Source organism: Hylaeus volcanicus, chromosome 3 (genome assembly GCF_026283585.1).
Source record: "Hylaeus volcanicus isolate JK05 chromosome 3, UHH_iyHylVolc1.0_haploid, whole genome shotgun sequence".
In the NCBI taxonomy this organism is placed as follows: Eukaryota; Metazoa; Arthropoda; class Insecta; order Hymenoptera; family Colletidae; genus Hylaeus; species Hylaeus volcanicus.
In genome coordinates, this window is record NC_071978.1 from 20337690 (window position 1) to 20360029 (window position 22340).

The 22340-nt window shown below is 43.5% G+C and overlaps 3 protein-coding genes across 16 annotated transcripts in view; 1 reads left to right on the top strand and 2 right to left on the bottom strand.

Annotated features, from left to right (window-relative positions):
- LOC128873953 (CD151 antigen-like) overlaps positions 1–8680 on the top strand; it is a 106354-nt gene extending 97674 nt beyond the window's left edge. For both annotated transcript variants that reach the window (XM_054118022.1, XM_054118024.1), the window contains 3 exons: positions 2719–2892; positions 4092–4253; positions 5823–8680. In XM_054118022.1, the coding sequence (XP_053973997.1) occupies positions 2719–2892; positions 4092–4253; positions 5823–5969 (483 nt within the window). In that variant the 3' untranslated portion in view covers positions 5970–8680. The remainder of the gene's footprint in view (positions 1–2718; positions 2893–4091; positions 4254–5822) is intronic.
- A 60-nt stretch (positions 8681–8740) lies between these two features.
- On the bottom strand, positions 8741–11055 carry LOC128873951 (splicing regulatory glutamine/lysine-rich protein 1-like). Of its 4 annotated transcripts, XM_054118021.1 has the most exons (5): positions 10061–11055; positions 9590–9915; positions 9235–9353; positions 8994–9174; positions 8741–8923 (listed from the first exon to the last, which is right to left on the bottom strand). In XM_054118021.1, exons 1-5 carry the CDS (start codon positions 10545–10547, stop codon positions 8741–8743), a joined length of 1296 nt encoding a protein of 431 aa, XP_053973996.1. In that variant the 5' UTR covers positions 10548–11055. The 4 variants fall into 4 exon arrangements, with proteins under 4 accessions (XP_053973996.1, XP_053973995.1, XP_053973994.1 ...); XM_054118020.1 differs by having other exon boundaries at positions 8741–9174; positions 10061–11054; XM_054118019.1 differs by having other exon boundaries at positions 8994–9353; positions 10061–11051.
- A 1937-nt stretch (positions 11056–12992) lies between these two features.
- LOC128873842 (SH3 and multiple ankyrin repeat domains protein 2) overlaps positions 12993–22340 on the bottom strand; it is a 206120-nt gene continuing 196772 nt past the window's right edge. For 8 of the 10 annotated variants that reach the window (XM_054117747.1, XM_054117743.1, XM_054117744.1 and 5 more), the window contains 5 exons: positions 21872–22181; positions 21220–21413; positions 20946–21107; positions 19478–19778; positions 12993–19347 (listed from right to left, as the gene is read on the bottom strand). In XM_054117747.1, the coding sequence (XP_053973722.1) occupies positions 18164–19347; positions 19478–19778; positions 20946–21107; positions 21220–21413; positions 21872–22181 (2151 nt within the window). In that variant the 3' untranslated portion in view covers positions 12993–18163. The remainder of the gene's footprint in view (positions 19348–19477; positions 19779–20945; positions 21108–21219; positions 21414–21871; positions 22182–22340) is intronic. The other 2 variants (XM_054117748.1, XM_054117751.1) reach the window with 2 other exon arrangements.

The following is a 22340-nucleotide window of genomic DNA, read 5'->3' on the forward strand; positions in this document are numbered from 1 at the left end:
TGGCCACGGATATAGGCTGTGATTGCGGCGACCGCAGTCAGTGTTCATGATCGACCGCCCATTCGCTGACAGCGGCTCCCGACCAATTCTAAACTGTCAATTGCCCGTCCTGTCGGATGCTGCGGCTAGTGTAATGTTACATATCACGCGCGTGTGCGCTCGGTTTGAATTGGCGCACGTGCGCGTTCGCGTCGCCTCGTAATTTCCCTGGCAATTGACCTAACATCCCTCGAATCGAGTTTTCCGGAAAATTGTTTTTCCTGGCCCCTGTTCACAACGTCCTTCGATTCGTCTGCGTGCTCTCGCTGCAAATTAAAACTCCCGCGATTTCGCCATTCTTCAAGGATGGAATTAACAGAGGTTATTCGGGAGAGCAAGGATTTAATTACAATAGACACTCCTATATCCGAGCTAATAGGGAGACAAAAGTGGATTGGGGAATTTTCGGCCGGATTGGGGAATTTTCGGATAATAGAACAATTACTTTCTTTTGCATTAAACATCATTTATTCAAGTAGAGAAATTTAAGCTTCTAAGGGTCCCATATCTTTTTAGAGTTGTCGAATACGTGCATGACGTGCTTTGAATTTTACTAATCAACCATTACTAGCTTTAAATGAGTTTCCCTTTGATCTATCGTTGAGCTCTAGATATAATTCAACCTCCCTAACAGAATTGAGGGAGGTTTTACGTAGATTGAATGCTTGGGGGATTATTAGTGATTAGTAGGATATGTGATAATCATTCTGCAGGAAAGGGGTACAAGAGATATTTTTGTACTTGCTAAAGTACTCGTGTTTCCTTTTCGATAAACTAACCTACACCTCTCAACGTATCCAAACGTATCATCCCTTTAAAGTCCGAGTATCCAATCTCAATCCTAATCTCTCTATTTCTTAATCATTTATTTTACAGCCATTTATCATTTACAAAATGTTCTCTTATTTTTCTTTAAATTCTTTTTTCCTGTCAATTCTCTTCTTCATCTTTACATTTCCCAATTACCACCAAAGATGACCTCGTCGTCCTTCGACGACCTTTTAATCCTCGCGTGAAAGTTTCATCCGGATCAGAACTTTCCCCCTTCCCCGCCTTAAAGCCCCTCTAAATGTATTTCAAAGCTTTAATCACGCTTGCAGGCCTCCTCCTCCGCGTAAGAATCTGCTGGGAAGTTTTCGTCCGAACGATCGGCGGCCGCTCCACGGTTTGAATATTCATGCAGGAAGGTTGTCGACGCGTTCGGGATTTATATTCATGAAAATTCTAAAACGCCTCGCGCGGCATTTCGCGGGTTCAACGCGCATGGATCCTCCGTCGAAGCACTTTCCGATTATATATTCCGTTGCTCTTTGCTCGTGGATAGAGATTTTTCCTGTCGCAAAAACCAAATTAGAGGTACTCCACGTACCCCGGAATGATTAAAAATATGGGGCTCGTCGAAAATTCTGTGGCGTTCGAAACATTTTGTCAGAGGTAGCGTGAAAATGTTCCTTTGTATATGCAAAGTGCTTATGTTTGAACTTTGCAGGCTTTATCTGTTATTAATTTCGATTGAAACTTTTGTGGAGATTCTCTTGATGTCTAGGGGTGTTTTATATTAAAGAACATTGATCTTGAAAGCAAATGTTTGAAGAGGAGACCCATGATATTTGGAGAAAAATAGAATGGCGTGCGTTAAAGAAAACATAATTCGATCTAGGTCTAAATAATAGCATAATTTAGTACAGCTTATTATCGAAGATGTTTAGGTAACTTTTATCTCGATGAATTATTACCTTGGACCCCTTTTTGCCAAAGATCCCACGAGTATTATTTTAAATATCATTCCAAACCTCCGAAAGTGCCAACAAATTTTTAAAACCTGTTGCCTCGAAGAGAATGCGAATTAAGAGCACTTTCCCAAGCTTATCCAGTTTAAAGAACAGCAGGTTGCCGTCGCAACGAGACACTGCAACGAAATTACGCGGCAACGACCGCGGAAAATTACACGGGGTAGCACTTGTTTGCCCGAGAATTAGGGAAACTCGATTTTCGTCGGTCGGGCGTGTTGCGGTCGACAAGCAGCGCATAATTTATCACGGAAGCCAGGATGAAAAGGAAACAGGTTGTCGAACTTGTTTTCGTCGATGGCTCGACTAGTCGTCGATTTTGCGAGTAACGAGCACGTCATTAATCGATTGTTCGGGGAAATTATGCTTTCGACGAGGCAACGCCAGAATGATTGAGAATCTGATCGCTTCGCTGCGCGCAAATTCTTCGCGAACAATGGTGAGCGCGCTCAAAAGGATATTTAAATGCAAAAAAAAAAGGAACAATTAATATTTAATAGGTGCTATATTTCCCTTCAAACACAACTTTAATTGGACGATTAGACGAATAGAATTCCATTCGAATTCCGTTCGAATTTATTTTTATTCGAGTATGTTTTCGTTAAGATACATTTCGATTTCAGTACATTTCCATTTGAATGCATTTTTATTCGAACAAATTTCCATCCGAATCAATTTCTACTCGAATGAACTTCTGTTCAAGTAAAGTTCTCATTCGAATGCACTTTTATTCGACTCATGTTACATTTAAATAAAATTTCATTCAACCACACCCACTCTTGGGCGAGGAGAGTGTTTCTCGACTGCTGAGACGAAGACGGATGGGTGGGAGGCTTGTCACGATTCATTTTCCAGTTACCATTGATTCTGTTTTCATTTTCTTGCGCAGTACGTGTTCGTCGTGATGCTGGTGTTCGTGCTGGAGGCAGGAGTGGGCGCGCTGGCGCGACTCTATGAGGAGCAAGTCGGCCCTGAATTCAAGATGACTCTTAATCGTACCTTCCTCGAGAACTACTCCGTGAGGAGCAGGGAAACTGCCGCGATCGACCAGATGCAGATAGAGGTGAGTACAGCCAGGCGATACGTGCTCGCGAAGCGACCGGAAGAAGGATCGCCGGCACGGGAATAATTGAAGAGAGCAGTTAGCCATAAAGAGCGCCGAGTTCCGCTTCTGTTTTGTTGTTTACAACCCTCGTACATTTTTAACTTCAGTCAAACGAAGGCTACTTTACCGCTAGTTGCTCGTGCAGGATCGAGTCACTCTTTGCTTAATCGATCCTGAAGAATTTCCTGTAAACTGGGGCTTGTGGGACCTTTGCAATGAATGGATTGAAATTTTACGAGTCGGACGCTGTTGAAATAAAATATAAAAGCTTGTGCCACCTTTGCAATGAAAGAATTAAAATTTTGGCCATATAAAACGATAGATAATGGTTCAAATGTAAATAAATTAAACGCGGAGAAGGCTTCACTATTTATGGAATTGAAGTAGGTAACTGTTGAAACAAAATTTAAAAGCTTGTCCCACCTTTGCAATGAAAGAATTAAAATTTTGGCCATATAAAACGATAGATAATGGTTCAAATGTAAATAAATTAAACGCGGAGAAGGCTTCACTATTTATGGAATTGAAGTAGGTAAGAGAGTATCCTCCTGAATGTCTAGGGTGGTATAATAGATCTGTTCGCGGCGCGTGCTTATTTCTTTCGCTATTTTATTTCCCTCGGTATTTTCCAACGCGGACGGAGGACGTCGTTAAATTTCGCTTCGCACGAAATAGCTGCGGGCAGCCTTACATGGCCGCGATATCGTCTGAGCATTCTTTTTTATACCTTCCACCGACGATGCCACCGCTACGAGTGCTTTACGACGGCAAATTATCTTTATCGCGTTGCGAAATGGGTTCGACTCGTCTTTCTGTAAATCGATTAATGCCTCTGCGACTCCATTCATCGATTCCTCTCCTCTTTCGAGGAAAACTGCTGATCGGCGATGCCTTAAAGTGTAAACAACAAAGACATCTCTCCCAGGCCTTGTTACACAGAGCGTTACAAACCACTGAACTATAAAGCACTTTGGACACTCTAATTTTAAAAGGGGAGGGGCACAAGCTTTAAATATTTCGAGCAACTTTGAAAAATTGAATTGGAAGGATTGTCGAAGTAAACATTTTTAGCTAAGGAGGATTGTTGGTCCCGAGCCTAGATTTCTAAGTAACGGAACCAATGGAAAGCGGAGGGATCTAATTGTTGAAATTTCCAGTTCAAATGCTGCGGAGCCCTGAGATTCGAGGACTGGCTGGTGAGTGAGTGGCACAAAGACGAGGATGTTCTGAAGGAAGGGAGCCTCGTGCCCACTAGCTGCTGCAAAACCCCGACGCCCCTTTGCGGAAGGAGGGACCATCCATCGAACATCCATTACACGGTATTTAACTACTCGGAGGAGTCCACTTTTTCATCCAGACTTCTTTGTCTCGCCGACGATCGATACGTCGCATTCGATTCACTTGATCTCCTCCTCGACGAGCGTTTATTCGATTTCTGCCTCGGTCTGAAACACGCGCTTATTTGTGCAATTTCATTTTTTTTTTACGCGAACGCCGCGAAGAACGACGCCCTTACCGCTCGACGGGACCCTTAAATTCGTGGAATCAGGCTCGAGAACAGAAGCTCGTTATCGAAATCCTCTAGATCCCGTCGCATAAAAATACTGCGGATAGATACGAGTCACCATTAACCGCGCACTCGAGATATGGATTCTATTAATTGAAGATCTCTTCCGGTTCATGGAATCGAGCCTCTGCATCGACAGTGTTTAGCTCTTTCAGTTGATAAATTAATATCGATGATATCACTAGGCCATAGAAAATTAATATATCGAACATAGGTCTGGGGTTAGGTGATAAAGTCCTTTCACGAATTTAACCCTTTGCAGTTCAGATTTTCTGATTTCAGTGGCATCGAGTCTCACTCGACATAGGACGACAAAGGGTTAATATTTCAAAAATCTTCTGTAGCCTACTTTCACGAATAATTTCAACTTTGGGACCATGAACTCTTAAAATTAATTTTATTATTCTAAAAGGAATTTACATTAAAATCCTCATAAATTACACGTATACGTATAATTTGCTCATTTAAAAAATATTTAAAAAATTCTTAAGAATTTGATTCAATAAAATATTTAAATATTGAGGATTTATTAATTTTTAAATAATTAAAATTACCGGATTCTTTAACCCTTTAACCCTCGAGGCCTTTTTTTTGTGGCATCTACCAGCAACTCGAGATGCTTTCGCAAACATTTTATTGCAACGAATGCTAAGTTTAGTTTGACTTTAAAGATGTAGCCCGATTTGTGATAGCAAACTAATTTGAGATTTGAGAATCAGGTCACCTTTACTCCTTTGACGATTATTTTATTTATGAAACATCGAGTTCTAGAGGAATGAGACCTGAACAAACATTACTGCTGGTTGATTTATTGCGTGAAACCCGGTGGTGAGTCACCTCTCGAGTTACTGCATTACGTTAACACTTTATTTACCGGGAGCCTATTTTTAGGCTTTTTTATTGCAGTATTTAGCTATTCGAATTTATTTACTATGTTGATGGTTGTCTACTTACAATGTTCAGTGTTTGGAAACAAACTTGGCTTTCAATGTACCCAGTAACAGTATGGAGGAATTATTGTCAGCCTAGATTGGCATATGCTACCGTAAGAAATTCTTTTTTGAATTAAAGTCTGTTTCTAAATAGCCCGGTAGACAAAGTGTTGAAATGTGACTGAGAGTCACCTCCGGAGTGCAAAGGGTTAATTCAACATTGTTTATTTTCCCAAACAATTCTGCTTCCACGAACGATCTTTAACCATCTTTATCATCCTCTCTCCCCCGAGTAAGATCCATTATTTCTACTTTTACGATTTTCGTATACCTCGAAGAACGATCCTAGCCTCGAGGGCCACCCCTAACGAGCCTGAATGTCTGTCCAGGGCTGCATCTACAAGTTCCTGGAGACGACGAAGGACCACTTGATAATCCTGGGCGCGGTGGGACTGGGCCTGTCCGTGCTTGAGCTGTTCGGGATCGTCCTTGGCTCGTGTCTCTACATAAAGCTCAGACACGACTTCGACGACTGAGGATTGCTTCAAGTCCGCGAGAGCAACAACAACGGCCGCTCGTGGTGCAGATACATGCAGAACGACGCAGGAGCCGTTTGATCGCCGGCGCGGATGGGCGCGGAGGAACGGTTGGCGTCCAAAGACGAGCCGTTTTCTCTCGTTGTTCGTCGTTCAGGATGTCCCGCGTTCCTGGCTCTTCCTCCGCGCCACAAAGAGTCCAGACTGCGTGATTCGTCCCCCCTGCGGGCTGAAACCGCGCACAAAGCGACTCGGGAAAAAAGCGAGCGGAAAAGGAGATCGTGCGTGAGTTTCAGCCACCGCAACGGCGGAAATCATCAAAGAGCTGCTGCCCCCTCCTCCGTCGACTCTGAATCTCCGTTATCCCCGTGGCATTTCGCGAAAAGGGGGCAACAAGAGGAACGCGGATCGCCGGAATCCCAGGGAATCGATGGGAAACAGCCAACGACGGAGTCTAGTTTCCCTCGGTTGGCCGACGCGCCCGAAGGAGGACAGAGAAGAGGATGACAGAGGACGTCTCTCGTCCTGGTCTCCTTTGGCCACTGGACGGGAACCTAGAGGCTGGATTCCGAAGAAAAGGGAAGGCTCTTTCGACTCCAGTGACTCCTTTCCTTGGACGAATTTCGATTGGCTCTGACGGAACGTCGTTGCACCTCTAAAACCGTACTCGCTACTTCCGAGGAAAACGTTCCAACGACCGCTGGCCATTTTTCAACGTGTTCCGTGATTTCTGGGCAGTGTTGGGCAACGTAGTTCGTGATTACGGTTAGAGTACTACAGCGAGAAGAGAACCGAGGGGCATTCGAGTTGTATAAAATTTCAACAACAGTGCGTGGATCCCCTCGAGTCTCTCCTCAGCAAGAAATAGGATTAATCGGCCTCGATCAGCTATGAAAGATAGCAAATTATTGATTTACGATTGCGGATTTAAAGTGTGATCTGATCTAACAGTTTCAAGCGATTACTTCGAAAGTAATCGCAATGTAATCACTGCCCAACCCTGTTTCGGGGACTCTGATCGACATCCAAATTATTAAATGCTCGTTGGCGACGAACGAACTTTACGGAGCAGTCCGTTATATCGTCAGCGAGGTTACCATGGCACAAATCATGCTCTCTTTGTACACTGCCGTCGCCGAATTCGCGCAAACGATTCTGAAGCTTTTTAGCACGAGGAGCAAGGTGTAATTGTTAAGGTGGAATTATCCGACGCTTGTAATGTTTTTCCAATATGTGTTTTAGTCGTGGGGGTAGCAAGTCGGAGTAATTTATTATCTTTGGCAGGACCAAATTGAGGCACGGACACTCTGAGATTAATTTGAAGAGATTTTATTCGTGTACAATCACGAAACACTACAAAATTTTAATGTCTGCAACATTGTGGTAAACAATACTATAGTTCTAGAGCCCTAAATGGCCCGACAGGCCCTACGATACGCGCACTGTTATAAAAGCAATCCATTGTCGAGTGTTTACACGCCTGACGCAATCCAGTACGTTGAAGAACGTAGCCAGGTAAACGAAAACATGCGTCTTCATCGCGTCGTTACAAAAGCGTCCCATTCCGACAAGGAATTCCCCCTTAGAGGCTCATTGGAACGAAGCAAGAGAGCCGTTAGCCAGTAAAATCGCGACTTACGTCCCAGCGCAGGTCGCGATCGAACCACGCCGCCGTTCCTCGGGGACGAGTAGTACCCATTTGTCGATAGAACGGACCACTAAATCGTCCTGCTTTTTCACGAAAAACAAAGAGACAGAGAGAGAGAAAAAGAGAGATCTGATCAGTCGAGCAACGACGGGAAACGATCGGTCTTCGCCGACGAACGTCCGATCCGCGTTCTTGGATTTGCTTGTATCGCGATGCGTTCTTCTCCCCATTCTCTCCTCCCACCCCCTTAATTTATTCGACATGATCGGAGCTAATCTTGCGCATCGTTTACCTCCAGAACGCGTATCGGCTGTCCACGAGCGAAAGATCGACTCGAATCGGTCGTCGACCTCGTACGTGAACTGTAAACAGTGCCTTGATGAAAATAATAGCGTTATTAAAGTCCAGAGATATTTTAAACGATCGACTATGTATATTCGAGGAGAGTACGGAAATGCGTTAGCGTTGTAAATGTACGTACAGTATTTATATACATATACATATAATATATATTTATCTGTTGCTTCGCAGGTTAATACAAGAGCCTTCGCACAATTATTTATAACGTGTGCTGACGTTTAGTCGTACAACAAAAACTTTCGAAGCGTGTTGAGTCCGCGTTTGTGGGCAAGAATCGATCTAATCTTCTTCTAGAAGAACTCTTCTAGCGAAGAGCTATCGAGGGCACATGTGCCAGAGTTCGACAGGGTTCGACCACATGTGCCTTCGAGTGCTTTGACTCCTCGGTAAGGTACCTTTATGGCAGTGTGCATTAATATAGCAACATTGTTTTCATCCCTGGTTTGGAGATAACATCTGACCGAACGCTTACAACATCGATTCTCTCCTACAATCGTAGACACAACTCTGCATCGGGCACGAGACGAAGTCTAAGACCATATTTTACTATTGTACGATCGTGCCGTATGTTATATTTTATTCTTAATGTTATTGTCTTCATTGGTATTACATGTACGTGTATTATCTGTTAGCGTTTAGGAAAACTTTATAAATATTGTACATATCAGACCCTATTCTGTTACGAATAAAAACTGAAACCGTACACGAGCCAGCCACTAACCCGAATAAAAGTAACGTTCTCTTCGAATAAACTAGGTCGCGTCTATCGTTGAGAAGATTCGACGTCGTTGGCGTACTTCTCCATGGATCGTAGGTGAATCAGGAACGCGTCATCCTTGGTGCTGAGGGAAACGAACAGCCAGGCGAAGATAGCTAGTATGTCCTTTGACATCGATATCTTCTGCCAGCTGGTTAAATCGTTCACGAGATTTTGCGTACGGGTAACCTAAAGTGAAACGTAAGTAGTATCGTTGATAGTTTTCTTTTTTCATTGTAAATGTTTTGGTCGAGCTTACATTCTCCCACACGGTGTCGCTTGCGTTGTAATAGTGCACAGATGCGAGTCGATTGTCGGTTCCCGAAGAAATCTGATGAAGGCAGAATACGATCAGATATAAAGGAACCGCGATCACTGCTTTGTTGTAGTCGGAGTAGATCTCGCGCAAGTGATACATGTCGAATCGAGCCAAATCGAACCTGGAAGAAAGTGAACAAGTAAATAGAACGAAACACATTTGTAAAAATATTGTGACGTACTTGTCAAGAGTGCAGACGATGCACAGGGCAATACAGAAGGAAAATATGTTGGCGTAGATCTCGCAAATTGTCGAGTGATCTATGACGAATTCCATGGAAGTCTCGAAAAGGACGTTTAGCTAAAACATAATTTAGAAAGAAACAATAACCTTTGTACTACCGAGGGGGTTACTTTATTTTCACCATGTTTTTATTTTCCAAGAATTTCTATTAGATTGTGCAATTAAAAATGTGCCAGTGGTACTCAGTCTTACAATAGATTTTGTGTTAGGTATAACAAACAGAACCTTGACACTGGGAGATTTATTAAAAGATTCAAAGACATCAAAGCGTCTGTTATAGAATAGAGACATACCATTATGAAGTGCATGAGCGCCATGCCACCCAAAAGGCCCTGAAAGACGAGACCGATGCTCTTTGAACATTGTTGAAACCTAATGGCCACCCTTATGGGCGGAGAATCTCGTTTCTCAACGATATCGTTCCCGTCATCCGTTTCCGTTTTCCTCCCTGCTCGTGAACCTCTCGATCGACTAATTTTCATGGCGCTGAAACCATCCCTGTACTGTACGTAAATTTTATCCGTAGTCAACTCTGGAAGGGGTGGCTGGTCCTCGTACTTAGTGCGCGCGTTCTCCTGGCTCCTCTTCAGTATCTCCGTGATTGGCAACTCGTTCTCTCCTTTGTAACCATATTTATTATACTTTTAGTATGTGTGCAATCTATCACAATAAATTCTGTTAGGTAGAAGGAGAGTAAATTAGAGCTACTGTGATTTAATACTCTGCCATGTTACCTTAATTTATTTCGTTAGACGAGCTTTTACCTTGAAAGTCCCGACTTTTTCTTTTCGAATGGTCGGCATCACCATCCCCATAGCGCTTTCCAGAAGACTGGGGACTCGTTTCTTTCTTCTCCTCGTTTTCAGAGTCTTCGAAGCGTTTATCGTGTCTCCGTCTTCCACGACGATCGTGTCTTCTCTTCTGTTTTTGAGCAACTCTTTCATCCTGATGCTTTTCTCGGCTACCGTGTGTTTCTTCATTGTGTCTCCGAGGGCTTTCCAATTCCTTCTCATCAGAGGACTCTTCTTCGGTATCCTCGGTATCAGATGGACTCTGCCTGTTTCTTGACCTGCTGATAGCTTCACCACTGTCCGTCCACCTGCTTCTCACAGGTGTGCTGGTGCTCTTTGTATACGGTAAGTTCTCGTTACTGTCAGACGACGACGAAGACTCTTGGGAGCTGCTGAAGTTGTTTCTGCGAGAGACGTCCACCGCACTCCGTCGTTGGGTCCTTTCGCTCGATCGGTTCATTTGATTATCTCTCCAATCGCGTAGACGCGTTTGATGTTCTCAACGACGTGACCAAAGCAACGCATACCTAATGCTTGCTAGAAACGAGGAACACAAGAAGAACGTGGACAAACGTGGCGCCGACTTCGTATGCAGCAGGCAGTAGTCATAGTAACGGTTTGTTGTTCCACAGGATACCTTCAAGGGATCGATAATAGGGGCTGCTTCATCGACGGTGGAACAACAATTTCAACTCATACTTTACCTCTTTTAGTTCCTATATTTCCTGTCACTTGTCTTATGCTCTCCTTTAACTTGTCATCATTTCCGCATCATTTCCCAATCATCTTTTTACTATTTCTTCACGCCATCCCAATTAGTTTTCACTAAGCACTTTCAAGTTAACTATGCGATTCCCATCACAAGGGTATTCTACCTCGTCCAATTTCACGTTATGCCATTGTAAGTAATCATTTAGAATACATTTCATTGGTAAGTATGCTTGCACCTTTAAACTTACTTATTGTTTATGTATAAATTTATTTACTTCGAGAATAAATGAAGTCGCATATCGTAATAAATCATCAGGTTTTATTCAGGTATTAATCGCTCATCTTAGAACTACAACAATGTTGCAAAAGTCGAGTCGATTTTTCGGATTTTGTCACATTTTGCCGAACTTCTGAGTTGCCACTTTGTTATACTTCTGAGCAACTTGCAACATTGTTGATCTTGCAACATTGTTGTAGCGCCCCCCCCCCCCCCCCCGAGAGAAGCAATTTGCAACATTGTTGAACTCGCAACATTGTTGTAGTCTCGAGAGACGCGATTTGCAACATTGTTGTAGTCTCGAGAGAAGCGATTTGCAACATTGTTGAACTTGCAAAATGGTTTAGTCCCAAAAGAAGCGATTTGCAACATCGTTGAACTTGCAACATTGTTGAAGTTCCGCGAGGAGCAATTTGCAACATTGTTGTAGTCCCGAGAGAAGCGATTTGCAACATTGTTGATTGTAGCTTGAGACTTACCTTTATCTTGTGTATGAGTATAACTTGATGAGCGAGGAGGTGACCAGGAAGTGATTAGAAATTAAAGGGAAATGTCAGGTGATGTTAGGTGGTGGCAGGAGGGCTTGGAAGGTGTTTAGTAGGTGTTAGGATGTGTGAGAAGGTGTCAGGAGTTATTAGGATATGCTGGATGTTGTTATGTGGTGTTAGGAAGTTAAGGAAATGTCAGGGGAGTTAATAGGCGATCTTAGAAGATATTAGACGGTGTCAGGAAGTGTCAGGAAGTATCAGGAATTGTTAGGAGATGTTAGAAGGTGTTAGGAGATGTTGGAAGTTGTTAGGAGATGTCAAGAAGTTCATCCATATGCGAATGAAAAGTTAGTGTCCATTACCTGGGTGTAACGCGGCCTGAACGAAGATTTATTTGTCACCTTGTAGGTGCAGCGTATGCCCCTGTTAGATGGCAACCGATGCTAGCCAGTTTGTAGGCCCAATTGCGGCGTCGTAGGCGCAGATGTGCCCCTGGTATGCTGCAACCTAAACCAGCCTGTTAGTTGGTTCAGTTGCCCGGTCAGAAGCGCAGAGAGGTGCCCCCGGTAAACGACAACCATGAGGAGTCTATTTATCGGTTGGGTTGTCATTTCTTAGGCGCAGCGGTACCACTAATACGTTGGTAGATGGCACCACAAAGAATGGTGATGCCATCTAGTAGAACTAATGTAGGAGTCTAAACGAAAAATAAGGCACGGGGATTCGAAGCCACGATCCTCGGATCCACAGTCGACCGCTTTACCTACGCGACCAATCCCGTAGCCTACGTTTCGTGTTCTTATTTGACTCCTTATTGTTGGGTATGGGAGGCGCGGATACTACACTAGGAAGAACTTCTAGTTTCTCTACAAACTTGAACATTTCACCACCGATGGCGCCATTAGGACTAAGACCAGATATTAAATTAAATATTTAAAAAAAACAAATTTTTGACGTAATCACAAATTCACTAACCGTATCGTTATTTCATATACTCAAATTAAGTTCATTTATAAGATAATTATAAGGAAAACAAAATGTTAGGGGATTAATAATTGTCGTATATAAACATACCTTCGCAAAATTAGTACTGCGATAGCATTTTTAGCATCGGACCTGTTTCACCCGTACCTAACGCGGGGCAATTTACATCCAATCCGCGGGACCGCGGAGAATTTCAATCGCCATAAATAATGTACCACTTACCAAATATTACAGACAAACCGTTGTTCACATCAAACAGACAAGAAAGGACTGTGATATAGTAAACCATGCCGTAGTTATTTGAACATGATCGATTATTATTTATCGTCGAAAAATTGCACGTATCTTGCAACTCGTGATACATTAATTTATAGTACAAAAGGTACTAACGGTAATCGTAGGATGATAATATATAATCGTAACTAAGAATAAAGAGGAGGAAAGGTGTATCAAACGTGGAGCAATGACTAAAATGGGTGTACCACAGGACATGTTTTTGAGTAAATAAAATTTGGAGAAATTCAGTCTGGATCATTCGGTGCACTATCCTTGCATCTCGATAAGTGCATGTGTAGGTGATTCTAGGAACTGGGGGGAAGGATTGTAGCTTTTCCAAAGGGAAATGGAAGAAATTGATCAAAGGAAATGTTGCACGGATTAGCAAGGGTTTATGGAAACGTTATGTATAGATGACGACTACTTTTAAATATATATATATACAGCTCGAAATATCAAATTTGTATGAACAAATTGAAAATCGTATCCATTTTATCCGAATAACAAACGTTCAATATTCAGAGCCATACAGCTTGTTACTTTATAAATTCATTCGGTTTCTTCGAGTACTCTGAATCTTCCGTACTCCATCACCTTAAGCGATACACGCATAACGCCCTTTTTCCGGGAAAAATGATTAATTCTAGCGCGGTTACGCGAAACTTTTCATTTGGAGCAAGCTATGTAAAACATTATCTATGGTCTCGTGGACCGAGTTAAACGTCCATCGGCAAAGAAATTAGGCTACGTTCGAATGACACAGTGATCCCTCGATATAACGTCACTGGTCGAGTCGTCTGGTGTTGTTATATCGAGAGAGGAAACGATTTTAAACTTTTATTTCTCACCATGAATCCTAACAATATTATCAGTGGATTCGTGAGGCTTTCTTGATGAAAATCAGGACAATCGGGTCTCGATACTTTATATTGTGATTAATTACAAATTGCTTTTGTTAATATGAACTAAAAGTAATCTGGATATAGCCGTGTTTCGATTCATTTTTAAGCTGAGAACCTCACAAATTCGTTGATAATACATTAATAAGGACATATTAAAAAAATATGAAAATTAAAATTCATGAGAGAGTATTATCAATGATCCCAAAATGATCACACTTTCGTCTTCGTAAAGCAATCGTGAAGAAACCGATTAAAATGCGTTCAGCGTCAACTCTTCCATAAATTTTGATATAATACACACTATTATAATTAGTTTTGGCAGGAATGTCGTTAACTATAGGTTTCTTTCCTCTTATTACCTTTCTCTAGGTCGGTGATTCTCAACCGTCGCGTTAATCGGCAACAATACAAAACCGTACGCAAAACAAGGATAGAATTCTATTCAGAAACGGTTTATTATTACACGAGCCGTTGTAATAGCGTACAATATTGCTTTACTGACCCGAATCAACCAGTCGATCGTCGAAAGTTTTTTGAAACCGATGCGAACAGCGACGTCGATCCCTCGCGTTCCACCGATCGTTAAAACAAACAATAAAATATCTAAGGAACATTCAATACTTATCTTTATACGATTCCCTTCGACACGGAAACGGTGTTTTTTTTTTTTTCATTATTTTTTGTTGTTGTTGTTTTCATCACGTCTCGACCAGCATGCCGATGACTTAAATTTATCGTACTTCGCTGTGTTTGTATATGAATATGATTTCTCGTTTTCAAACTCGAAAAGGCGTAGAAACAATAATTAGGAAGGACGTTGCGTTTTTTTTTTCTTCTTTTTCTTTTATGGATAATCGCTTAGATTCTATCGCGGCGATGGTAAACGCGACGATAATAATCATTCCATCGTTATAGATTATTCGATACATAGCAATTGTTGTTCCGGTATATACAGTATGTAGCACTGTCACCGAGAGTCGCGAGATATTGTTGCTATCCAAACATTTCGACGCCATCGGATTTAATTTCCCGATTGGACGTGTTGTACTATATACAAAAGGACAAATCAACGCGGGGATTCGATCGCCATCGTAACTCAGTCCCAAGATACCTACCAAATGCAACGATTACATTTTATTTGCGCCACTGTATATGTCTCTATATGAATTTTAAGTACTTTCATTTTGTCAGAGTTAAATTCATGGGGGGTGGGAGATATCTCGAAAACTATGGAGAATTTCGTAAAACGTACGCAATGCTTTTTATTAGCTAATGTCTTGGCGAAAAAGATGAGATCGTTCAAAGTTTTGTGTGATAAGCAGATAAGAAGATATAGCGCGTTGAATAATTTTAAGTTCCTCAATGAATTTTTTCCAGCAAAGTGAATACTTAAAGCTCACATTCGAACATACTTTTCGATGCAATAAAATGATCTAATCGCTGCATCCTCGGTGCGATGTTTGCTTCCAAGGACTTGGCTACGAGAGAACAATCTATTACAGAATTTCCTTCGACGCTTCCTTGTCGTTTACAAAGCAAACAAACACAGAATCACGCGTCCTCCTCGTCGCGATTAAACGTCAAATAATGGCTAAACCATTTCACTGAATGATCCATCGTTCGTTTCCCCGTGAACGGTGGGTAAAACGTAGCATCTCGCGGCTCCCAGGAGCCTGATTCGAATCTGGAAGGAATACGATTTCTATCTTACAAGCTGAATAATGTTGGTGCGTTAACGTAGTAGTACAGTGCGCCTCTATTAACGCGGATTACGAGAGCTTAGCGATAAATTCATACTCGTCGTTGCGCTATTTAAACGTTATTACAAACTAGAAACAATCTCTAATGACTTTTTGCGAGTAGAACATTTGTAATTAGGCTCTTGAGCAGTGTCTAGACACGAGAGAGAGAGAAACGGAATCGAACTCAATCGCGCGCGTTTTTTATTCTTCGTTTTTCTTTTCTTTTTTTTCATTGTTTACTATTTAGCTAACCAACCCATCGGTACGAAGCATCCTGAATACGAATGGGAAGAATTCTACTCGAACGACGCATCAACTTGATGTGATTATTAATTCAAGATTAATAATCGTTTGACGGTTGCAATTTTTGTTTGTTTGCTGCGAATATACTTCACACTAGAATCTGAATTTTTATTCAACGAGTAATGGATTGAAAGTTCCCACTCTTTTATATTCCTTACTCGATGTCATTATCTAGAGAAGAATTGTACCCATCGTTGTTGTCTTTGAATCTCTATTAAAGGATCTTCCCACTTCAAAAAGCATAGAGGGGCTAAACGATCTCGATAAAATTTGTACAACTCACAAGGTACATAAAGAGTTGGAATATTACAGAAAAATTATTTACAAATAATATTACAATACAGTTACTCGACAGTGAAACAAATAAATTTTATTACACTGAAGCAAAATTGAATCGATCCCCCAGCAAAGGAGCAACTAGTAACTCTTTAACACTAAAAAATACACTTGTCAAACACCCGAAGTGAGAAGATGCCTTAACAAGCATCGATTCAATTAACCAGATACCCTAATCGTCCGTCGAGAATGCTTTTCGCTATGTGTTTCGGGCAGAGAGAAATTGATGGCGTTCTTAAGGACAGCGGGGAAGGATCAAGGGAGGGGTCTGTTAAAAGGTCGTTAAATGTAAAAGTATTAAACACGCGTCGTATATCTCGATAGAAACATGAAAAACAAACCCCGATTATACGCTACACATTCGTTCGCTACGTTTCCACACGCACAGAATTGCTCTCTCACTCTTTCTCTCTAATTACGAGCTACGGTTCGTGGATCTTGTTCAGGATCGACCCCTTTAGGCCATTCCGCGAGACGGCTACACGGGATTTTGACTATTTTGCGGCTCGTACTTCGACACGCGCTCATCTAGGTTTTACGGTAAAAACTCGCTGAAATATTTTTCGCTCGGACTACCATCGCGGGGACGCGCGATCGAGCGACACGCGAACTCTCTCGATCGAAGCGCATTCGCTCCTTACAAAAAGAAACCCTTAAGGGCGCGAGAACGCGTCTTGTATTCGTGTGAAAAATTTATTGCAATAACCTTATGTATCTACAGTGGCGAGCTACTCGAGACCGCCCCCTCGCTTAACGAAACAAAGGAAATAAACGTCGTGCTAACTCAATTTTGTATAACTTAAAATCATGAGGAATATGCGTTGAAAATTGCGTGACTCGATACTGATGGAGCTTTATTTCCAATTTATAGATTGTGAGTACTTTGAATGTTTTGAAGATTTGAAATTATAAGGAGGTATTTTAATGAGAAAGTCAAAGTCTATTCACCAATTTATCTGGCTCAAATTTGGGTGACTCGCTTTACCAACTCAATCACTAAGAATAATATCAATTTGATTTGGTTTGAAGTAAGTGGCTGTTCAAATGCTACGATGATAAGACTTAAGAAAGGGTTAAGAATAAAATAAAGTTATGTTATTCACCGCACACAATCCTCAAAGTACCTTACGAGATAACCTGTGGAAAATCAGACTAACACGCGAGTCATGCTTGATTCTCAAGGGGTTCCTTCTGGCGAACAAAATTAAAATTCTTTTTCCATGTAAAGAGATAGCTTGAACTCAAAATGATAAACATATCGACAAAAATACCTGACGCAGAGCTTTAAACACGTATGCCTCGACACCACGTGTCCTGTTTCAGCGACTTGGACAGTTGATCCGATTTCTATAAAATTTGGCACTAATATTCTCAACCATATTCACCATCGCATGACGTACAGTGTCTTCTACCTATTACTATCCGCATTACAATAAAACCGTTGCTGCTGAATACAGCTCTCTTCCAAGCGCCATCGTTTCTAAAATCCTTAAAATTTTAAAAGTTTTATGCGTCATACGATGGAAAATACCTTGAAGAAAACAACATTGCTCAACCTTTCATCTTCAAGCACCGATGGACCTAGACTCCGAAACACCGACGCACATTACGAGCCAAAGCAACTCCATTTTTCCGCGTCTAAAGCAAACATAAAAAATATTTCCTAAAACCATACTATTCCTTCTATACGCAGAAATAAAATTCATTTCCATTGGCACGTTATACCATTCTAAAAAAAAAGTCTTAAAGATGTCCTGCATTCAAACTAGCTGCATAGAACCCAGTGGTCTTGAGTAGCTGAGCGCCCGCTGCATGTGTCTGTATATGTTTGTATGTGTCTTTACGTGTGTATGCGTGTGTGTACGTGTGTACCAACGATCTCGAAGTGGCGGTATCAATTCTCGTCGCGGAAACACGGATCGTGCCCGGACAGCGCCAATCTCTGACTGGAGAGGAAGGTTAAATACGGAGAGATTAAATTGACTCTGGGCGATCGTGATCATCGATCATGCGCGATTCGAACCGTGTATTGGCGACGGTTCGCGACGATCGTTCGTTCACTGATTGTGCAACCGTCCACCGGAAGCCTTCACCTGATTGTTGGTAACTTTCGGTATCGCGCCGATGATCTTTACGCGGTTCTGCTGCTGTTGCTTGTTGTCGCAGAACTGAGGAGGCGGTGCGAAGACCATCTCGTCCGTATTCCCAGCGGAGGGTCCAGCGTTAAATTCGGGCGGCGGTGGTACGAACAGGTCGTTGCTCTGCTCTTCGGCGTCTGCTTCGATCGGGGGTGGCAATTGGGCCAGACTCACCGCGTGTCTGGTGAGCAAACCGCTGCCACCGTAGCTGGTCCTTTTAGGATTCCCCTCCTTCTCGTTGCTCGACACCGTCAGCACCGTCGTCGAGTGCTGGCTAGCATCGTTGGCTAGATTCCTCGCAGCCGTGTCGTCGAAACCCGTCGGAGGACCCACTGGCACATCTTGATCAGAACTGACTCCGCTTGAACTGTTATCCCCGTCTTCTACCAGGGACTGCTGCGTCTGCTGCAGCAGGAAGTCGTTGGGATGACTCTTGGACGACTTCAGCTGGGTCCTCACCTTTTGGATTTCCTCCACGCTGAACGAATGCGGCAACGAACTGCTGCCAGAGGAACTTGAACCAGAGGTGTTCGAATTCCCCGAGGTCTCTCTGGTGGACTCTAGCTTCTCCCTTGCAGCTGCCTTCTCGAGTTCCTTCGCAATCTCAGACTCCACGTCGTCGTCCGTCTCCTCTTCGCCCTCGTCGTTCTCGGACTCGGAAAGGCTGTAATCGGGCTCCGGAATAGGTGGCGCAGCCGAGCTGGGGACAGTTGGCCCTGCGTTGGTGTTGGAGATGGAGCTGAGGTTCGTGACGGAGGAGCTGGTGGCGATGACCTTCTTCTTTCGTTCCCTGATGCCCACCGTGCTGTGGCTTCTGTTCGTCTTCAGGGGCTGCGCGTACTGATTGTTGCCCACCTGGTTGTTGTTGCTCGCTGTGTTGCTCGAATTTTGCTGATTGCTCACAGGCTTGAACGTGGTGTTGTTGGGGGTGCGCAGGCTGTGGGACTTCCTCACGTGGCAGCGGGTCGTGTGCGCTGGAAGGCTGCGGGAACGATAGCCTACCGTCTTCGTGTCCTCTGGAGAAGCGTAAAGCTTCGCGCTGTTCGAGGGTCGGAAGCTGGACATCACGCCATAACCTCCGTCGGTTGTTGCGGCCGCCAATTCTGAGTGGACAAAGGTAACAAGAGTTGGTTAGTTAAACTTTCATAAATTTATGTGAAGTCTAGTACATGTAGTAGTAAAGTCTATTAAATTTCCCTAGGACTTCTACCGTATCAAGAAAAGATACGGTACCTTTAACTTGCTGTATATGCGCCATGTTATCGTATACAGAAGCAGGGGTGACCACATCCGGGACATTGGCCCCCACGTTGACCTTGACGACCTGTCCAACCGGTGGAGGTGGCGGCGGATGATTAGGCGGTGGCAATCCATTTCTGCCATTCAACGCGTTCACGTCTTCCTGGCTTCTGTGCCCTTTCGGAGCCAACACGGACGACTGAGCTTGCATGTTCAAGTCTGGGGTACTGTGAAAGTCTCGGTGAAGATCGGAACCGCCCCCCAATCCCCCAAAGAAGCGCACTCTCGAGCTCGACTGCGAACAAACCAACAACGAATTGAAACTCGCCATCCGTCGAGCGTCGTCGGGTACAGCGTTCACGAAAACAACAGCTGGACGCATAGCGAGTTCTACATTCATACTTAACGCAAAAGGACAGTTGTTCAAATGATCGGAGTACGTACAATCGGTACGGGTTCTTACAAAAGCGGATAAAAGTCTCAGACCACTACTACCCGTCACATTTAACCCGCACGAGGGAGCTCTCGCGCGCAAAAAAAAAGAGTGAAAGCAAAGTAATTAAAATGTTTGTTACACGGATACACATCGTTAGTTCTGCGAGGCGTGTTCGTAAAGCTGAAGGTGATATCCGATGCCCTTTCGAGCATCGGATTTTCATTAGCAAATGGCTTAGTCACCTGGAATCATGCAAGTCATGGACGCGCTAGAAACAAAGTATTTTCGATCAGTAATATAAGTCGTCCTCGTTGTCTCTCTCGTACCAGGAACGCCCCTTGATGTACACTTGTGCTGGCTTGCGAGAAAACTATAACACACATGCGTAAAAAAAACAGCCACCGTCAGCCCTCCCCAACCCCGAGCATGCATCGACGAAGAGCTTTGTCAGTTATCTCTGACAGTCTTTGAAACTCTTACATCGAACCGGGGTATCGATAACGGGTGAAAACAATTCATAACGGGGACACCAGCTAATTAAAAAGGGGATAGCATGAACAATCTACGAAAGGGTTAGACAAGGTTCTGTAGAATGACGTGGAAAGTATCCAAACTATTATTACGGGGAGACCCTCTGGGGGTTGTAGATAAGAGGTTGCCTTCTCCGACGATTGTTTTAGTTAAATACTTAATGAAGTTCAAAAGCATGTGTTTTTGAATAGAGATAGATCCGTCGTCTGGTGATTAAAATTGGTATCGAAGATTTGAAGGGACTCTTTGGTGTATGGAGTTCAGATAAAGCAGCAAAATAAAATAGATACACGTTTTAGTAGGGGGGCCGATTTTCAAGCAATCTCAATATAAATAAATTCGACTGACTGTTGTATTTCATCGACAATATCGTTAAGAAACCCCAGAGAAGGCAATTGTGTTCCTAGCTTAAGATCTACTGTCTAACGCACCAACTGCAGGCCAAAAGAGAAAATACACGAATTAAATGTTGGAGGGTAGTGTGTGTGTTCTTACTTTGCCTTTGCGTTTCATTTCCGCTACGCTCGCGTATACCCTGCCGGTCTTTGCGGGCGAGGAAGGATGCGACTTGGTAGCTTGACCAGTCTGAAAGTGAGAGCTCATCATGGACGAGCTGTACTGACCACTGGTGCTACCTTGCTGCCGCTGAAATAGTTCCTGGAAGAAGAGGAAGGACAAAGCTTGAAGCATCGGTGTCGTGCAATGCCATTCAAGGAGAACAAAGAAGCGATGGTCGAGCAACCGTTAGCTTCACGGATCACGCGTGTACCTCCAGTTCCGCGGCAGTGATCCTGCTGGAGGTTGGTCTCGATCGGATACTGGCCGTCCTCGGCTGCACCGGGGTGTTCTGGCCCGTGTTGGACCCGGTGGATGGTTGTTGAGGAAGATGTATCGACTCCGCGCTACTCGATTTGGCCCCCGTCGAGGTGATCTCGTCGCGATCGTCCCTTTCACCGCCGCCCTCTGCGAGGCATACAGAGGAACATTGCAGGCGGTTCGTAGACTTAGGTGAATCGCTTTAGGACAAACTAGAGCCCTCGTTTCACGTGTTTATGGGTTTAGTGTGCAATTCTATCCGATATGGGTTTCACAGGTACGCGTGGACTTCATCATTTCAGTGGTAGGAGTCAGAGGAGGACAAGAAGTTGATAGGAAAGGAAATTGATAGATGAAGTGGGGGAAGAAATGTGGTATAATACAGTTTCACAGTAAACATTACGAGACCTAAGGAGACCAACTTCAGTGGAACCATGAAGATTGACAAGGATGATGAGTAAAAGCTACGAAATCTAAGGAGACCAACTTCAGTGGAACCATGAAGGATGACAGGGATGATGAGTCGTACAGTTCCAATTGGTTGTAATTTCACGTATGTGCGAGATCGAAGGCTCTAGTTTTGAGGTATCGGGATGGGAACTCACCCAATCCCGCGACCATAGATCTGGCTCGCGCCCTACCAACGCTCAGCGTCGTCTTCGGGTCCCGTCTCGGTGGCATGGGAGCTGGTGATCTGCCAAGCGTGCCGCCGATCACCACGTTGTTGTTACCTTTGCGCGGCAGGGTTGCGTACTGTCTCTGTATAGGTTGACTAGTTGGCAGAATGGCTGCCGATTGCGAGTTCGGAAGGCTGATCATCGGCGAGACCACGGTCATTCGGACCAGCTCGCCAGACTTTCGGATCAGGTCTACTACGTGTTCGTGCGACGCCGTCGTCACGTCCTCGCCGTTGATCTGCGCGCAGATCATGTTGGACATATGTCAGTACATGGTATACTCCATGTTACATAGATAAGGAACGAAATGGTGTATTTTTAGATAGAAACAGATCGATAACTGTTCACTGATGACTCGTGAAGTAAAGATTACAATATCCAATCGAATAAACGTAAT

Coding starts and splice junctions, on each gene's coding strand:
- LOC128873951 (XM_054118018.1), bottom strand. CDS start 10,547: ATGAACCGATCGAGCGAAAGGACCCAACGACGGAGTGCGGTGGACGTC. Junction 9,916..10,060: donor AAAAAGTCGGGACTTTCAAG/GTAAAAGCTCGT, acceptor ATGGTTACAAAG/GAGAGAACGAGTTGCCAATC. Junction 9,354..9,589: donor CGCTCATGCACTTCATAATG/GTATGTCTCTAT, acceptor ATTATGTTTTAG/CTAAACGTCCTTTTCGAGAC.